At 40.8% G+C, this 17,583-nt stretch overlaps 1 protein-coding gene across 1 annotated transcript; it reads right to left on the bottom strand.

Annotated features, from left to right (window-relative positions):
- Positions 1-665: 665 nt before the first annotated feature.
- Positions 666-17,409, bottom strand: LOC143889586 (Ribosomal protein L7Ae/L30e/S12e/Gadd45 family protein). Its single transcript, XM_077393852.1, has 6 exons — positions 17,300-17,409; positions 17,140-17,188; positions 16,769-16,874; positions 16,215-16,316; positions 1,158-1,226; positions 666-1,035 (listed from the first exon to the last, which is right to left on the bottom strand). The coding sequence occupies exons 2-6, from the start codon at positions 17,158-17,160 to the stop codon at positions 995-997; spliced, it is 339 nt and encodes a 112-aa protein (XP_077249967.1). The 5' UTR covers positions 17,161-17,188; positions 17,300-17,409; the 3' UTR covers positions 666-994.
- Positions 17,410-17,583: the final 174 nt, after the last annotated feature.

Raw genomic sequence — 17,583 nt, 5'->3', positions numbered from 1 at the left:
AAAATTGCAGTATAAGTAGCTGATATAGGTTGGGCTCAAAACCGATTATAGGCAAACATGGGCATTTGGTTTGCAGCTATAGAATCAATTTTATGACTCGAATCCGGGAAAAATATACACAGTAATGATTCCCATGTCCGGAATCCGCCAAAATTTACACACTGCTGGCTTGATGGAATTGATTTGAGTCCAAAATCAACTCTACGCTGCAAATCAAATGCCCATTTTATTCAAGAAATGGGTTTTGGATTGAAAATCAATTATCAGAATCCACGGCATGGTGTAAGATATGGCCATATTATCTGATATGTTCCTAGAAATATACCGCAGTTTGCATTGTCTATTAATAACCTCCTGACATAACCTGATACTTTAAACTAAGTTTGCCACACTCCAACATCTATATATGCAGGAAAGAACTCAAATCCCAACTCTACACCCTCATTGTTGGCATGTGCAACTCTAACTTGGACCATCTGAATCAGGTTTAAGTTAAAAAAATTCAACTTGAAGGGACACCTGGTCCCCTCCCCACTGTAATTTGCTTTCATCCATCACTAAAATCTCTGTTACTTTACAGGGGGAAAAAAGAGAGAAAAATGTAAAAGAAGCGCACAGAGTCATGCAATCCAAGGAGACGAGCAGAAGATTCAAAAACACATAAATGTTCAAAGATCAGGCCATTAGCATTATCTACTAAAACAAAGCATCACTAAATAAAAAAAAATCAAACACCTTTCTCTTCAACCATAAAACTCAGGTCGGGCACTATTGTGCTAATCTGATTTCCCATCATAACTCACACAAAGCAGAGAGATCCTATTGGTGGTCTGATTAGAACCAAATCAAATATTCAAAAAACTAATTTAAAAAAATGACACCAGATTTCATCTAAGCAACAAAAATTTCATGTTCTTAAGAAGTTTTAATAAAAGCAACTTAATTCTAGTTGATTTTGGCTGGTAACTCAAAGGAATGACTCCACCTCGTCCGCTCACTGGTCGCCGGGCAGTGTTTTGATGATATCAGAATCGCCTGGATAACACAAGGGAACAATCAATTATCAGCCTACCCATAGGCTTGACATAATAGAGGAGAACAGGAGAATAGAAAAGAAGCAAAGTGCATGATTCCAGGATGAAGAAAGGGGCATATACCTGGATCAATGATGCTAAGGCATGACACACGATAATATTTTCCACATGCAGTTCCCAAGTCAACATTGTCTGTGAAAATAACAAAGAAATGTATATCAGTTACATACATTCAATGACACCATTTATAAACACAAAATGCAGAACTATAGATGACTTGGAGAATCCTTGCTAAGTATCATAGTGAACCATATGCAACTGATGAGTCCTTCACGTCCTGCTTCTGGGAAATAATTCATCTACTTGATGAAAGTACATTTTGTTATCCAGGAACCAAAACAACGCCAAACCAGATACCCCGAGAGAATGATAGACAGCATAGTTCCAACATAAATTGCCAGCCAATGAGATTGTCACCAGGCCAACATATCACTCATAGGTCAGAAGCTCTTCTACGATTGGTAAATTTCAAGGTGGTATTGGGTGGGGAGTGGCATGGAACAGGGTACAAGTCTAGAAATGACCCAAAATCTTGGATTTGTGGACACGGACACGGAGTGTCAGACACGGCAAACCCCAAAATTTAGAAACGGGACACACTAAACCCAAAATTTAGAAATGGAGACATAGAAAAATCAATAGGATACAATGAATATAATATTGGAATACAAGTTTGTTTAGAGTTTTAGGTTAGGAGAAGGGATTTAACAGCAAATATTAGTTAAAGAAGAGTTCATAATATAAGAAGAGTTAATTATAAAAGAGGTAAACACAATAATCAATAATAAAACAGAATGTAACACTTGACGTCGTACAAAAATGTGTCGACATGCCTACATTAAGTATGTCACTTCTAGAAATATATTTACAGGTGTCGAATGGAGTGTCGACACTTGTGGAAACAGGTGTGACACGACACGTGTGTAGGCAATAAATTCAAAAGAAATTGCCAAAGCATTTTTTCTGGTGCAACTTGAAATACAAAATCTAGTGAAGCAGAAACAAGAGCTTTCCTCCCTGTCTTCACATTTTTTTTGTCGAAACTGTCCTGACATTTATTTCTTCTTTTTGAATGATGGGAACTATATTAATAAAAGGCAAAGAACACCTGAACTGCAGACCGAGATCCACAAAAGCAGACAGCTCACAACTGCTCAGCTCTTTGCTTATGGAAGAAGACTCAGAACGTTATTGGATGGGGCTTAAAGCATTTCCCTTGTCCGTGAAGATTAGCTAAATATATCTTGGAAGCCATTGATTTATCGCTCGGTCCTTCAAACAAACTCCAAGATTTACAAAGAGAACACATCTTGCTCGGTTCTTCATAAAAATTCCAAGATTTACGAAGGCAAATGGACTTCCTACAGAAGACGTAACGCGATCCATTGTCATAGATGGTTGATGCAATGTTGTTGCGTAATTGTTAGAGGACACATCTTCTCCTTGTGCTGTACTTTCTATTTTAGTATAACTGGTGTGCCAATAAAATATGCAATATTGAAATTACAAAGAAAGTAAAGGGAATTTAATAATGAAAAACAAATATAAACATCATGGAAATATCACGATAACATCATGATATTATTATGAAAATGTCAGGAATTCTTGGAAAAATATCAGTTTCAGTATAAGAGATCACAACTCTTTTAAATATATCTCAAAAAATATCAGGGGATCTTCAAATCTCAGAGATAGTTGTGACAAAGTATTCGCATAATATGTTCAAGAGTATCAATGGGGGACCCCAATCCTAGATATGAGATTTTATATATCTATATAAAGGAGTTGTAATTACGCAACAATGCGTATTCCATTCACTAGTTGGTTCAACATACACGCATACACATTTCCTGGACTATAATTGGCATGAAAACATGCAAGCGGTAGTTGAAGCGCCGTGCCCATAAAAAATGCAATATTGAAGTATCCACCACGTGGCATGCCAAGTGTCACGGGTCTTCATTTTTTTCATCGGCTGCAAACCCATGCAAGTGATAGTGTGCTCCAGTGTAAAGCCCTAAAGGCCCCACATACCTAATACCTCTTGTCACCTCATATATGCTTCATAAACTACAAGCCCCTCCCTCCCACCAGTACTACTAGCATGCCTCGTTGTGCACCACTTTAAGCTCACTTAACATGATCAACATACATAACGAGTAACCGAACAAGTTATTGCCTTCATGATTTCATGGGTAAAAAACATCCCATGTTTCATATTTGTGTCTTCTTTCGACCTTTGGAATAGTGGGGGGAGAAGAAGGATCCAGTCGAGCAGATTTGGTAACGGCCTAGTCCTACCAAATTGAAACTGAACTTTGATCGCTCTAGCATGGGAAACCCGTGTCCTACTGGAATAGGCCGGGTGCTTAGTGATGAGACAAGGATGGTTAGATGGGCGTTCTCCGGCCACATTGGAGGATCTGATTCAAATGAGGTGGAAGCGTGTGTTGTCCATCAGGGTATCAAGTTACTTGACCGAGAATCCGTAGCAAAAGTGGTGGTGGAAGGGGATGCGTTAAACATAATCCGATGGCTTAGGGGATCGCATCCTATTCCTTGGAGGTTCGTCGCTTTCTTTGATGAGATTCAAGACATAATTGGGGGGTTCTAACATAGTCTATCAGCGTGTCAGAAGGTCCACCAATGGTGAAGCTGACCAGCTTGCTAGGGATGGGGTGTTCAAGGAGGGGCTTGAGCCTTTTGACTTCTTACCTCCGTGATTTCCATTGGGCCTCTCCTCTTTCGCTTCCCGTGGTGGCTCTTATTACTTGCTCTTTTCATTGTTGTCGGTTTTCTTTGTTCTATTTGCTATGTATTGTGACCACCTTGGTCTCGGGTTTTTCCCACTTTTTTAATGGAAGTGCTGAAGCCATTAAAAAAAAGGAGTAACCGAATATAAGCCCCACAAGCACTGTGCAAATCTGTCCAAGTGTGAGGCATGTCCATATCGCACACGAGTCCGCCAAGTCTCAGTCGGGGATTGTTAAGGCGTAGACCCATGTCATGAACCAATCTAGAGGACCGAAAGTCCAGCATAGCAGCTAAAGCCATCTGGAGAAGAGGCTAGGTCTAGCCACACTTTGCTTCGACAAGTCCTCTGACTCAGGCACTCAAGGCACACGGTTGAACCAAGAGACAATTTGCAAGACTGTAGAACAAGTCCACACATCCTGCTCAGATAGCTGGAGTCCACCAAGGAACAAGACAGAACTTAAGGTTTAGGCCACATCCCAAGCCACCAAACCTGAAGGATTGGTCATCCAGAGTGCAAGCATGCACCGTGGCTTTTCAGTCACCACCAAGGTTCTTGCCCACAACTTGCAGGGCATAAGGGATGAAGCAACCACTCATGCCCCCCTGGGCCCCTACCAAATGCCTTCAATGCCTCTAGGCTTGCCAACTAGCTTGAGCAATGGTCCCACTATTGGGCCTAGCATGGCTCCCCATGGCACTAGCGCACATTCATGCGCCTATCACAAGAAGCCAACTGATTTTCCCATGACACTCCCCCACCTAATAATGTCGAAACTGAGCAATCTCTATCACTTAGCTCCACAGTAGCAAACGGTTTTCCCTCGTTGAGAACAAATCCCTCTGGATTGGAGAAAACCCTGTCGACACTGAGCAATCTCTATCACTTAGCTCCACATTAGCAAATGATTTTCCCTCATGGCACCATATTGCCCCCAAACTCTATAAATTGTTGCCTTCCCTTCAACTCCCATGGAGTTGCTGTTATCGAAATCTCTGGTTTAATGCCTTAAAATATTATGATTGTGCACTGCCACCAGCTCCTTCATTGGGCTCACCTTTGTGTAACCTGATACATCAATGGTTTCCTTCGAACACCACCAAAATAAAAGGGTAGAGCAACCCGATTTGAAGTCCTTCAAGCAATCTTTCGATTTCTCTTTAGCTTCTCCAAGATTAGAGCGGTCTTCTAAAACAACATTCTTGCTCAACTTCGGCTCTAACTCACGCAATCTCTGCACATTCACTTTTGGCAATGGTCCCGCCTCTGAGGTCATGAGTCTCCCCAATGGGATTCTCAACTCCCCCACTTAGCCTTGAATTCTTCTTTTTCCCCCAAGTGAATCCTCAACTCTCACTGTTAGCCTTGCATTCTTCTTCACCCAAGTGTCGACCTACTTATTTGGACATACCAACAATCACTAATGGCCTCCGTGGGTACCGTCACTCGGGTCTTTGAGGCCCATCACCACATGACACATGTTTAAATCCAATAAAGCTCTCACACTACTAGCCACTCAAGCCTTCCCTCACTCGAATTAAATTAGCCATTTCAGTCTTCTCCTGGACTAGTACCTCAAATTGGACAGAAACACATGAGTTCACCACCCTGTTCCATACCAGCACAACTACCAAAAATGCTGAAATAAGCACCCCCGATGGTTACACCGAGTCCTCCAAGAGCACAATCAATACAGTTTCCCCCCTGTGCCACTTGGGCAAGGGAAATGCACTACAGTAGATGGGCCTCACCATGTGGAGTCGCCCACTTGCAAACAAACCCCATCAGATCCTTAGGCCTTTGCATAGCTACCTTTTCTAAGTCAAACTCAACTCCATCCTCTAATGAGTGAGCTCCTCCTAAATCGACCATTGACTTCATCAATATAGCGGCGCACTGTCTTGCACTCAAAGCACAATACATGTCGGCTCATCCAACATGCCTTTATCTTTGGTCTCTACCAACCAACACAATTTAGTGTCATCTCTTAGTCTCTTGCCATGTTGGGGTCACTCTGCCACAAGGCTTCACAACTTTTTGGCATGACCAATGTCTAGTGACTATCTCTTTGAAATAAAGATCTTAAATCCTATTGTAAGAACAACCTTTGGAATTTCCAATGTGGTTTATAGTAAATTCATGGAGAACAACCTATCGAACAATAAGTTCTTTTCATTAAAATCAAATTGCAATCCCATTACCGGTGCATGTCGACACAGGTCTCTCTTCCTCCGATGTTCAGTCATTTGGGCTGATATTTGGGTTCTATTTATATGTGTGTGTACCGCATCCAACGATTTGTTGCATGTTAGATGCAGGTTTGGTCATCTTCATACGATCTTGACGATGATTACTATCCGTATAGTGATTTTTTTCATTATTTTTTTTTTAATGATAAGAAAAACTTTATTGAAAGGAGGGGGGAAAGCACGTCCGAGGAGGTCGATACATGAGGAAAACCAAAAACATCAAAAGATGGAATACAAGTGAGGAGAAAATCAAAGATGTTTAGAGAAACACTGACCACCCCCGTCCGTGCTAATCTATCTGCTTCCGCATTGGCCGATCTCCACACATGATGAAAACGAATGTGATAATCTAATACTCGATCCTAGATCTCATCGACTATTGAATCAAACCTCCAAGGATGAGGACGACTCTCATCTAACCATCAGGTTAGATTGAGGGAATCTCCCTCAACTATCAATCTGATTTTGCCATTGTTGGAATGAAAAAAATCACTTTAGGGCCCAAAAGTTCTCTAACAGGTCACGCTTCATCCAATGAAATGACATGATGACAACTTGAGTATAGTTGTCCATCCTTTGGTCTTCTTCTAGCTTTTGCTTTGGCCAAACTTTCCAATTTGTTTTTATTTTTCTTCACTTTCTTTGAAGAAAGCTTCTTTGGCGAGAAATAAACCATGTTGATGTGAATTTCCCTATAGACTGTTCTTTGTTTTTTTTTTGAAATGGTGAAAAATATCATAAAAAGAACAGGGGGGGGACCGAGATGGACCACACCCGAGAATACAGGAAACAAGAAAAAGAAAGAAAAATTACAAAATAATACTCACGGAGGGAGAAAATCAAACCATTCCAATTCCGAACGACTAACTCCACCCCTAGCCAAACCATCCGCCTCTCCATTAGCGGACCTCCGCACATGATTAAACACAATACTCGAACCCGAGATTAAATCCTCTATTTCATCAAAAATAGAATAGAATCTCCATGGAGGCAACACCGCCCTACTTAACCACCGAATCACATTGAGAGAATCACCCTCCACAATAGTTTTGTCCATGTTCTCTCTATCAATTCTTTTGATACCTTGATAAGCCGCCTTTATTTCGGCCTCCGAAGCATCACATATTCCAAGAGGGCCAGAATAAGCCCACACAACTCCACCACAATCATTGCGAGACACACCTCCAACCCCGGCCGGTCCCGGGTTTCCAAGACTCGAACCATCAAAATTCATTTTAAGCATTCCACAAGGAGGAGTCTCCCACCGTTGAGCAATCCGAGGCCTATTATCCGAACTAAAACAAACTTCCTTCCACCCCTCCCAAAGGTCATAAGCCGAAACAAAACGGAAAGCCGAAAGACATCTCGCCCAAGATATTGATAGTGCAATGATTTTTATGTAAAGCCAATACGGAGATTTGGCTATCCCTTCAAAAACACGAGAGTTTCTCTCTTTCCAAATCACCCACCACGTCGCAAGCAAACAAATATTCCATAATATTTTTCCTTTCTTCCTCCAAGGCACAAAACCCCATTGACCTACCAAATTCGGAATAGATGATGGAAAGACCCAAGCAATACCAAACCTCGAAAGTATGAGACTCCATAGCTGACGAGTGAAGGAACAATGCATGAAAAGATGACCCACAGATTCCCCATCATTCAAGCATAGAGGGCAATGGTCAATGAGCAACATACCACGCTTTCGTAGAAAGTTAATCGTTTGAATCCGATCGCGACATACTGCCCAACCGAAGATACAAACACTAGGCGGACAATGAAATTTCCATACCTTGGCTGATATAGAGGATACATCACCAGGCACCAAGAGAAAATAGAAAGATTTGACAGAGAAGATACCTGAAGATTCCGCAGTCCATATTCTTTTATCCACACCATTCCTCTTAATGTAACACCCATCAAGAAGCTCAAGAAAACGGGATACCGACTCTAACTCCCTATCAAAGAAATTCCTCCTGAAAACCGGGGACCATACAAGAACACCCCTAGTACGGTCAAAACAATCACCAACAAAAGCCTCTTTATCAGAAGCTGCTCTATAAAGATCCGGGAACAATTCCAAGAGTGGCTTCTCCGCACACCACACATCACTCCAAAATTTAATCCTATCCCCCGAATAAACTCTAAACCTAATGTTCAAATTAAAGGAGTGAGACATTTTCAAAATGTCGCTCCAAACAGACAATCCTTTATTCTTCAAGCGATTGTCAGATGCCCACAACCCCGACAGACAACCATATTTACTGTTAATAACTTTAACCCACATTTGAGATTGTTCTTCTCCAAACCTCCATAGCCATTTACCCAATAAAGCATGATTAAATTCCCTGATTCTTCTAATACCCAAACCACCTTTCTTAATGGGTAAGCACACATTTTTCCAGCTAACTAGAGGGATACAATTTTTCACGACATTTCCTCCCCATAAGAATCTTCGTTGAATTTGTTCAATTCTCAAAACAACACTAATTGGACACTTGAACAAGGACAAAAAATAAATAGGGATATGGGCCAAAACCGCCTTGACCAATACAAGCCTTCCCCCTCTAGAGACAAGATTCCTTTTCCATGAGTCCAACCTCCTTTCAATTCTTTCAACAATAGGTTCCCACAAAAGTCTATTAGGTCTTCTTACTCCCAACGGGAGACCCAGATACGAAGATGGCAAATAATCAAGCTGACAACCCAGAACTTTTGCCAACACAAGAGCCTCCTCCTGCGGAATGTTTAGAGCATACAGTTTAGACTTGTGGAAATTTGATCTCTGACCAGTAATAAGCTCATAACATCGCAGGGAAGATTTCAAGTTCAACACTTTAGACCTATCCGGTTCACAAAAAAGTAGAGTATCATCAGCGAATTGAAGATGAGACACCTCCACCATCTCACTACCTATTCTGAAACCATTAAATAAACCCAACCCAGTCCCTTTGGTTATCAACCTACTAAGAGTCTCAGCCACAATGAGAAACAAAAAAGGGGATAATGGATCTCCCTGCCTAAGACCACGAGATGACTTAAAGAATCCTTTTGGGGATCCATTAATTAGAATCGAGAACCATGCAGAAGAAACACAAACCCTCATCCAGCCTCTCCACCTATCACCAAACCCCATTCTGCCAAGCAGATAATCCAAACAATCCCATTCCACCCTATCATAAGCCTTTTCCATGTCTAGCTTGCACACAATACCTCCCATGCCAAGCCTAATATATGAATCAATGGCCTCATTAGCAACCAATGAGCAATCTAAAATCTGCCTCTTGGGAACAAAAGCACTTTGGCAATCAGATATAATAGATGAAAGAACCACCTTCAGCCGATCCGCTAAAATTTTTGCCAAAACTTTGTACAAACATCCCACTAGGCTTATAGGACGGTACTCAGATATTTTAGATGCACCAACGACTTTCGGAATAAGGGTGATAAAAGTTGCCCCCGTGCCTTTGTCCAGAGTCAGTCCATTGTAGAATTCTTCAAAAAATCTCACGATATCCCCTTTAACATACTCCCAACAAGATTGAAAGAACGCAAGACAGAAACCGTCGGGTCCAGGGGCCTTATCCCTACAAATAGAGAAAACTCCTTTTTCAATCTCGTTTTCCTCAAAAGGTTTCTCCAAGTCAATTCTTTCATTCATACTCAACTCACTAAATAACAAATCCTCCGGAAGTGGTCTAGAAATGCCCTCAGATGAATACAAAGATGTATAGAAGTTTAAGATCACGTTGGTAACCTCATCCTTCCCCGACACCTTAATTCCGTTATCCTCCAAATACTCAATCCTATTTTTCCGCCTTCTGGCACTAGCCAATGCGTGAAAATAAGCCGAATTCTTATCCCCTTCCTTTAACCACCTCACTCTCGATTTTTGACGCCAAGTGATTTCCTCATGAAGCAGCAAACCTTTGTGTTCTTCTTTCACTCTTCCCAATTCCTCCCTAGAGTTGACATTCCCTAATCCGGATTCCTCCAAAGTGGCTAGCTCCTCAATTCTACACTCCAACCATACCTTTCTATTCGAATCAACTAATCTCCTCTCTGCTACCCATTCCTTCAATTTTTTCTTTACATGTCTAAGTTTTTGCCCAATAACAACATCCGCAGGCCCCGGAACCTGAACGGATGCCCACCACTCCCCCAATCTTTTCTCCATATGGGGTAACTGAAGCCACGCGATCTCGAACCTAAAAGGAGGTGGTCCCCAGGATTCCAATCTTGGATCCAAAAAGAGTGGACAATGATCAGAGACAGAATGAATAAGGGCCTTTTGGTAAACCTCAGGAGCCAAATTCATCCAACAAGGACAAATGAGGAATCGATCAATCCTACTATGACTATCTCCTCTGTTCCAAGTAAACCTTGCACCAGTCATGGGAAGATCAATTAAATCATGGTTTGAGATGAAGTCGGCGAAAGCGACCATATTCTGGTTAGATCTCCGACATCCAAATCTTTCGCCGACAAATCTAATTTCATTGAAATCCCCCCCAATACACCAAGGGTAGGCCCATCTAACCCTAACTCTATTCAATTCTCCCCATAACAATCCCTTATCAGCCCAAAGAGAGGGACCATAAACACCAGAGAACAAGACTAGAGCTGCATCCACAACCCACCGGAGAACAATAGAAATTGAAAATCTACCCTTCCATTCCTCCGACAAAACCCAACTAGATTCATCCCAGGCTATTAAGATACCACCCGAGGCCCCAATAGCTCCAACAAAAGAAAAACCCCATTCCAAGCTACCACCGAGACTTTTAATAACATTCCTATCAATTACCCCTAACTTTGTCTCTTGAATGCAAATGAGCTCCGGTTTAATTTTCTTGACTAACCCTTTTACTTGAGCCCTTTTAGCTAAAGACCCCAATCCATTTACATTCCAGGATAACATCTTCATAGAGAAACAAATTTGACAGATTTCCTCCCCTTCCTCGCACTCTTTTTCCTATTGGAAGAAGAGCTCAATGCCTCCACATCAACAAGAGGGACACCATAATTCACTCCGGATTTTAATCTAGTAAGCTCCCTCAGCTTTTTCTTAGAAGTGTCAGACGAACACCTCCTAATATTATCATTCCCTTCAGCATCCCTGATCTCAGAACATTTGATCATATCACGAAACTCCTCCATCGACCCATGATATATCACGCCTAGTTTTTGGCTAATCCCAACCGTATGAGTGACAGACCTATCTATATCCTCCTCTCTATCCTCCACCCCCGGTAAATTGGAACACTCAATCTCAAAGATAGGAACATCATTACTGATAAAGTCAGAATTATTATCCCGAATCAATTGCTCCGCATCAGATGAAACACCATAGGATCTCAATGAAAGAATACTAGAATATGGACCAGGGTCTTCATTTATCAGATTGCCAACCGGACTAATAGCATCTTTATTGCCTAATGCTGTATCCTGCATAGCAACATAAGAGGAAAAATTCGTATTACCCAAACCCGAATTGAAATTGTTTGTACCTTCTTCTGACATATCGCGGGGGCAGCAAGCCTCCAACTCCAGCAGTGGTAACGTGCCTTTGACCCGATTTGGATAGCCCCCCGAACCATGACTATATGGGTTATGGGGGCAGGGTATTTGCTTTTTGGAAGAACTCAAAAGCGAGTCCCCTATTCTCTTAAATATAGCTTCAACAGGAACCTCAGATTGTCGTGAAGTACTCTGATCAGGCAAAATTGGATCCGGGAGGGCCTGCTCTTGCATCGGCCCATGAACACACATATCCAGCTCTCTGCCAATTTCAAGATCAAACTCAGGGTCTTGGGTCGCGGAGTCCCTCACTCTAGATGACAGGATGAGATGATCCTGCCTACAAGGGATAAGGGTTCCACCACGCTTTGTAGGAGAGAACTCAATCAATGGAGTCATTACCATAGTGGAAGTGAAATTTCTTTTCTTCGTAATAGCAGGAGTGATGGGCCGGGCCATGCAGGAAGAAACCCTCTCAACCAAGCCCACAATATTGTCCACAAAAAGGTGCAACTGGGCTCGAAGTTCGTTAAAAGGCTCAACCACTTGATCCAAAGCCTCATCTATACGACCAATGTTAATAGCCTTCGTCCTCGGGCACCTGTCGGTACACATTTCATTTACACCGGTGATACCCGGTAGAGAACTCTCGGTATTTGAAAGCAGCTCATTAAAGCTGGAAGCGTGCAAACCAAGGCACTCAGCTAGCACGTGATGTGCACACTCCTGACGAGATTCCCGCCCATCTCCAACCACTGGGTCTGAGGCAATTGGATCGAAGTTTTGAAAGTCAAAAAAAGTGCTAACATGTTCCAGATTGCTATTGTAAGCCTCTAAGCGTGCGCCTTCTCTTACAAAGCTAGCATGTGCACATGTCTTCTCCGGGAGCAAGTCCGGCTGACCATCTTCACTCTGAGACAACCCATCTTCCACATACTCATCCACCGAGTTCTCCGAATCGCTAGTCTCGGTCGATTTACCATCTTCTAGGGATCCAATGTTTACAGAGACACCTTTCTCACACTTCGCCCACATCGTCTCCCCCTCAACGCATACCGGGACAGCCACGACCACCGGACAAATGCCACTAGTAATAATCCGGATTTTAGCCTTCGAATAACCCCTTCCCGATTTGCATGAAGGGTCTGTCTCAATCACCTTGCCAATCTTCCTCCCTATTTTCATAAAGTTTTCTGTGCACCAAGCTTGAGGAGGAATCCCAGAGATATACCACCAATCCTCTACCTCAGAGCTATCAAATTTCTTTGTCCATACACATAACTCCACAAAAGGTGAATTAGACGCTGCAGCCCATGCCATTTGAGAATCTATCACAGCCACCCTTTGATCTTGGATAATAATCACTTCTGATTTATCAATTTTATAGACCTTAACAAAACCCTCCAACACATTTCTTCTCCGGAGCCAATCTTCTAAGGCCGGAACGTCCCCTGACCATCCCGCTCTGATTTTACCCCACAAGCTCCGATTTGCACCTTTAATAGAGACCATTGGTACAACATCACCACTCTCAGGAACTCCCATGACTAAGTTTTGAGATAGAACATCAGAATCAATCTTGGGGGTATGACCTAAAATTTTTGGCTCCATTCTCGAACTTTTGATATTCACGTCCAGGGATGACCAAATTTTTCCGCAGCCCCAACATTCCACACGCTTTCTGAAGTTTAAAAACCCACATCGGCAACATCTCCAGTCCCCACGATTCTCACGGCTTCTCTTATCCCCCATTCGATCTATCCTTTTTTTCCTACGATTCTTCTGATCCTGCCATTGAAAATCCTCCTTTCTCACAAGCTTTTCTTTCGGCAACATTCTCTCACACCTTTGGGACTGTTGTTGGGCAGTGATGGGATTCTTACTAGGGTTTGTTGAGACTGAAGTGTGAGGGAAATTTCCAAAAAGGGTCTGATTTTTGGGTGGAATAGAAGGGCCTGAGTTCTTGCTAAAACCCTGGAAAGCCATGCTCTTTCCCACGAAATATCTATATCTGTACTCTGTATTTCGCTCAAGAACACCGGCACCCAACTCTGCCTCCAGCTTGTGGTTGTCCCTACCTTCTTCTTCCATTTGTTATTCACATTTCTTCCATTGCTGTTGGAAAACACCGGAGACTATCATCAATATGCTTTTGGATCAGATACCTAAAATCTGCACAGTGGATTTTGTGTGTGTGTGTGTGTGTGTGTGTGTGGTTTTTTTTTTTTTTGGGGGTGGGGTTGGGGAGGGGGGGGGGTTCAATCCATGCATGTGCAATTGTCATTTTTTTCATTTATAATCATAGTCACATTTAGACTAATCATTCGACATTTTAATGAATTTACATAAAAGAATATGATCAAAAACTTCATCAACTTTCATTATATCAAAAGAATAGTCGAGTTCGCTCTTAAACACCGAACTCTTGGGCATAGGCGGTATAGCCCATTTCAGCATTATAGAGCAAGACAGACTAAAGGACTTTTCTATCACTTCGGCTACATTCAAATTTAATTTTGCATTAGGGTAATAATAATGTTCCATGTGATTAGATTTTAAGTTGCTCATTCTCCTTAAGCAACCACACATAACCATATGCAAGGGATAGAAGATCTCTAAGATCATGTATCTCGATACCTTCCAATTTCTTCCTCAATCTCATGTATAAACGGCTATGCCAAGTTGACTAATTGGACAGCTTCTAGCCTTGCAAATTGTGAAGCTACATATGGTTGAGTTAAACTCACCTCAATGGGATTGAAACAATTCGCAAGCTCCTCTAGAATATATTTTTTATCTCATTAAGCCTGTCAATGTTCCTGGCTTCCAGCTATTGATATGGTAAAAAGTACTAACAATGCAAGTGGTATCATTTGCAACACAATTCTATTGAACGATACTCCATCAGCGATTTGATTTCCATTTGCCATTAATGGCAACAAAACTATGAACGATTGGCTCCAATTATTCTCCAATTTGAGCAAGAAAATTGGAATTCTCTTCCCAAGAACCAACTTCTTCATTGTTGCTCCTTCTTGGATGCATCATAAATATATAAATAAAAAACGGTTGATCCTACTAATTGATCGATAACAAAAAAATAAACAATTAAACAACAAGGGGTGCCTGACAACGATTGGTAAGGCGATTTTATCGAGGTTTGGTTCCTCTATTGAATGTTTAATTTGGTTACAGACTGATTTTCAAAAAAAAAATCGTTACAGACTTAGGCAATCAAACGAGCTGTAATAAATGACTAGTCTACTAAGACTTCCGAGAGACTAAAAAGAACCAAAAAAAATCTATTAAAAAGTAAAGTTTGGCGCCTCTTAGGAGAATATTCTGAAATTTCAAAAGAGAGAGAAATCAAAAGAACAAGTTTTTTCCAAAGGACCAACCATAAACTACATAAGATGGTAACTCTTACTGGAGGATGCAAATTATCATTTCAAAAAAACAAAAAAAACAACAGGATGTAAATTCTTTACGTCAAGACTTTTTATATGGTGCCCGACCGTCAAGTGCAGGCGATACCACCCTTGATATTTGATCCAATAGCAGCCCTTTTTTAAAGAGGCTGCTGTTGGATCAAATATCAAGGGCAATACTTTTGTCATACTGCTTACACTGGACTTCACGGCCTTGCACTATATAATTTCTCGTGTCAAAGTACACATTTATCATGCAATAAGAAAATCATTTTCAAAAAAAAAAAAATCATACAATTAGAAAATGAGTGTGTCTCACATGAGAGTGATGGCCGAGTTATAGTCACTTTTTATGTCAAGTAGCTTTGTGCATCCCCAATAAAATTTGACCATGCAATTTTGATGGAGGTAACTAGCTTTAACTTCCAATGGCTTTTAGAAATGTTTTTTTGATGAAAATAACTATATATAATTTCCAACGTGATTTTGGACATGTGTTGCTTACCTAACCTCAACCTCTACAAGTATTTAGACATGTGATTTTGATTAAAATACTTACCTTTAACTTTCATAGGGTATTGTACATGAGTTTTTTAACTACAACCTCCATAAGCATTTGAAGATATGATTTATATAAGAAAAACTTCCTTTAATTTCCAATGGCAGATGACTCCCCAAGATCAATGACAGTTGGCATGTCCATTTCCGGTGCAAATACATAACTAACAGCACTTAAGTATTGAAATATATGGCCCGTTCTACGTAACTCAGATGCCACAGTTACAACATTTCGTTATTGAATGCCTAAGCAGTGTATGAAAAAGAGAGCCTTTAAATTTCTTTACCGTGATAGCTAGTAGTACTCATCAAGCAAAATTGCACATGTCCTAAACACAGGTCACTAAGTTATCAAGACATTCTACATACGTAAGATCTCTTACATAAAATAACAAGGGATGGAAGAGAAGCACCAAAAACAAGTTGACAATGACATAGGATAAAAGTAAACTGCGACAAAAACCTTGATGCGCACAATTAAAAAAATCAGAAGTGACATTTCCCCCAAAAAAAACAGTAATCCATTGCATGAATCGGTAATCCGTTCCAGTAGCATTAAGCATAGAAGAAGTGACATTAATTACAGAAAAAAATCAGCAAAGCCACTTACTTCCATTAAAATGGTGCACTCCAACCTTCGCAAGCATTGCATAGTATTCAATCTCAGACTTCCTCAGAGGTGGGCAATTGTTTGATAGAATAATAAGTTTTCCTGCCATTTCCCAAAAAACTCAAAGACTGTGCCCCGTAACGAAAAGTATCAAAAAAGAAATAAAAGCCCACAAAATAGTCACAATTCCTACCCACTACAAAGCACAAAAGAACAAGAACAGTGCATTGTATCAATCACAAAAAAAAAGGGGGAAATTTAGGCCCTAGTTGGATTGCAAGAAAAACATTTCTGATGGAAAAACTTTTCCTAAAAATTTGTTTTATTTCGACAAATTAGAGGAAAATGATATGATTATAGTTTATTTAGAGTGATATGATCATACATTGAAGGTCCCTCTATATAAAAATTGAATAGGGTTGGTTCAAGTCATATTTTTGTGTAAAAAAGGTACGAAATTTTAGAAATAATCTTCCTTTCCAAACTTTTCCAAAAAAAATCCTGCAATCCAAACATGGATTTAATGAAAAGCAAACAAAGAAAATGCAAATCACCTTTCGAGCTCCGTAGCGATCGAAGAACAGTTTTATAACCAAGCGTGTACTTTCCGCTCTTCATAACGAGAGCAAGCCTGTTGTTTATGCTCTCATGAGTCTTTTTCTGCAAAATTTCAAAAGAAGAACCTAAAAAAATGAAACCCTAGAAAAACATATCAAAACAAAGAACGCCCTAAACTAACCCTAAACAACGGGCTCAAGCTCTTCATCACGAAAGCGAGCCTGTTGTTGTTTATGTTCTTATCAGTCTTTTTCTTCAAAATTTCAAAATAACAACAAAAAATGAAACCCTAGAAATCCATATCAAAACAAAGAAAACCCTAAACTAACCCAAAATCCAAAACAAAGAACACAGAACAGAACCGTACCGTCTTCTTGACCGCCACCATCGCTGCTACTTACAGAGAATCCAAAGCCCTTCCAAAAGGAGAAAAAAAAATTAGGGTTTCAAGCTGCAACGACTTCGAAGCAAGGGAAAAAAAATAAATGGAAAGAGGAAGACGTATTGGAATCGATGTGAAATCTTACTCTCTTGTTTGGGTGTTTTAGAGGTGGGACTTGGAAACCCTAATAAGCTGCAGCAATATCAGAGGGTTATGAAAAGTTAGAGAAGAAATATTTTAGGGATACAAGTAGGGTAATGATATCGGCACAACCATGTTTTAATACTTGCACTGACCCGTGTTGTCTTTTATTCTTTAAAGAGCTGATTATCAGTTATCACCCTTGCAACTAAGGGTGTCAATTTTGGCTCGGGCTCGGAAGCTCGCTCGAGCTCGGCTCGAATCCTTAACGAGCCGAGCCGAGCCTGA

The sequence above is a fragment of the Tasmannia lanceolata genome, unplaced genomic scaffold, assembly GCF_043159265.1.
Source record: "Tasmannia lanceolata isolate RefF3 unplaced genomic scaffold, GAP_Taslan_0.1 ptg000013l, whole genome shotgun sequence".
Lineage (NCBI taxonomy): Eukaryota > Viridiplantae > Streptophyta > Magnoliopsida > Canellales > Winteraceae > Tasmannia > Tasmannia lanceolata.
This window is presented reverse-complemented; position numbering and strand designations above follow the sequence as displayed.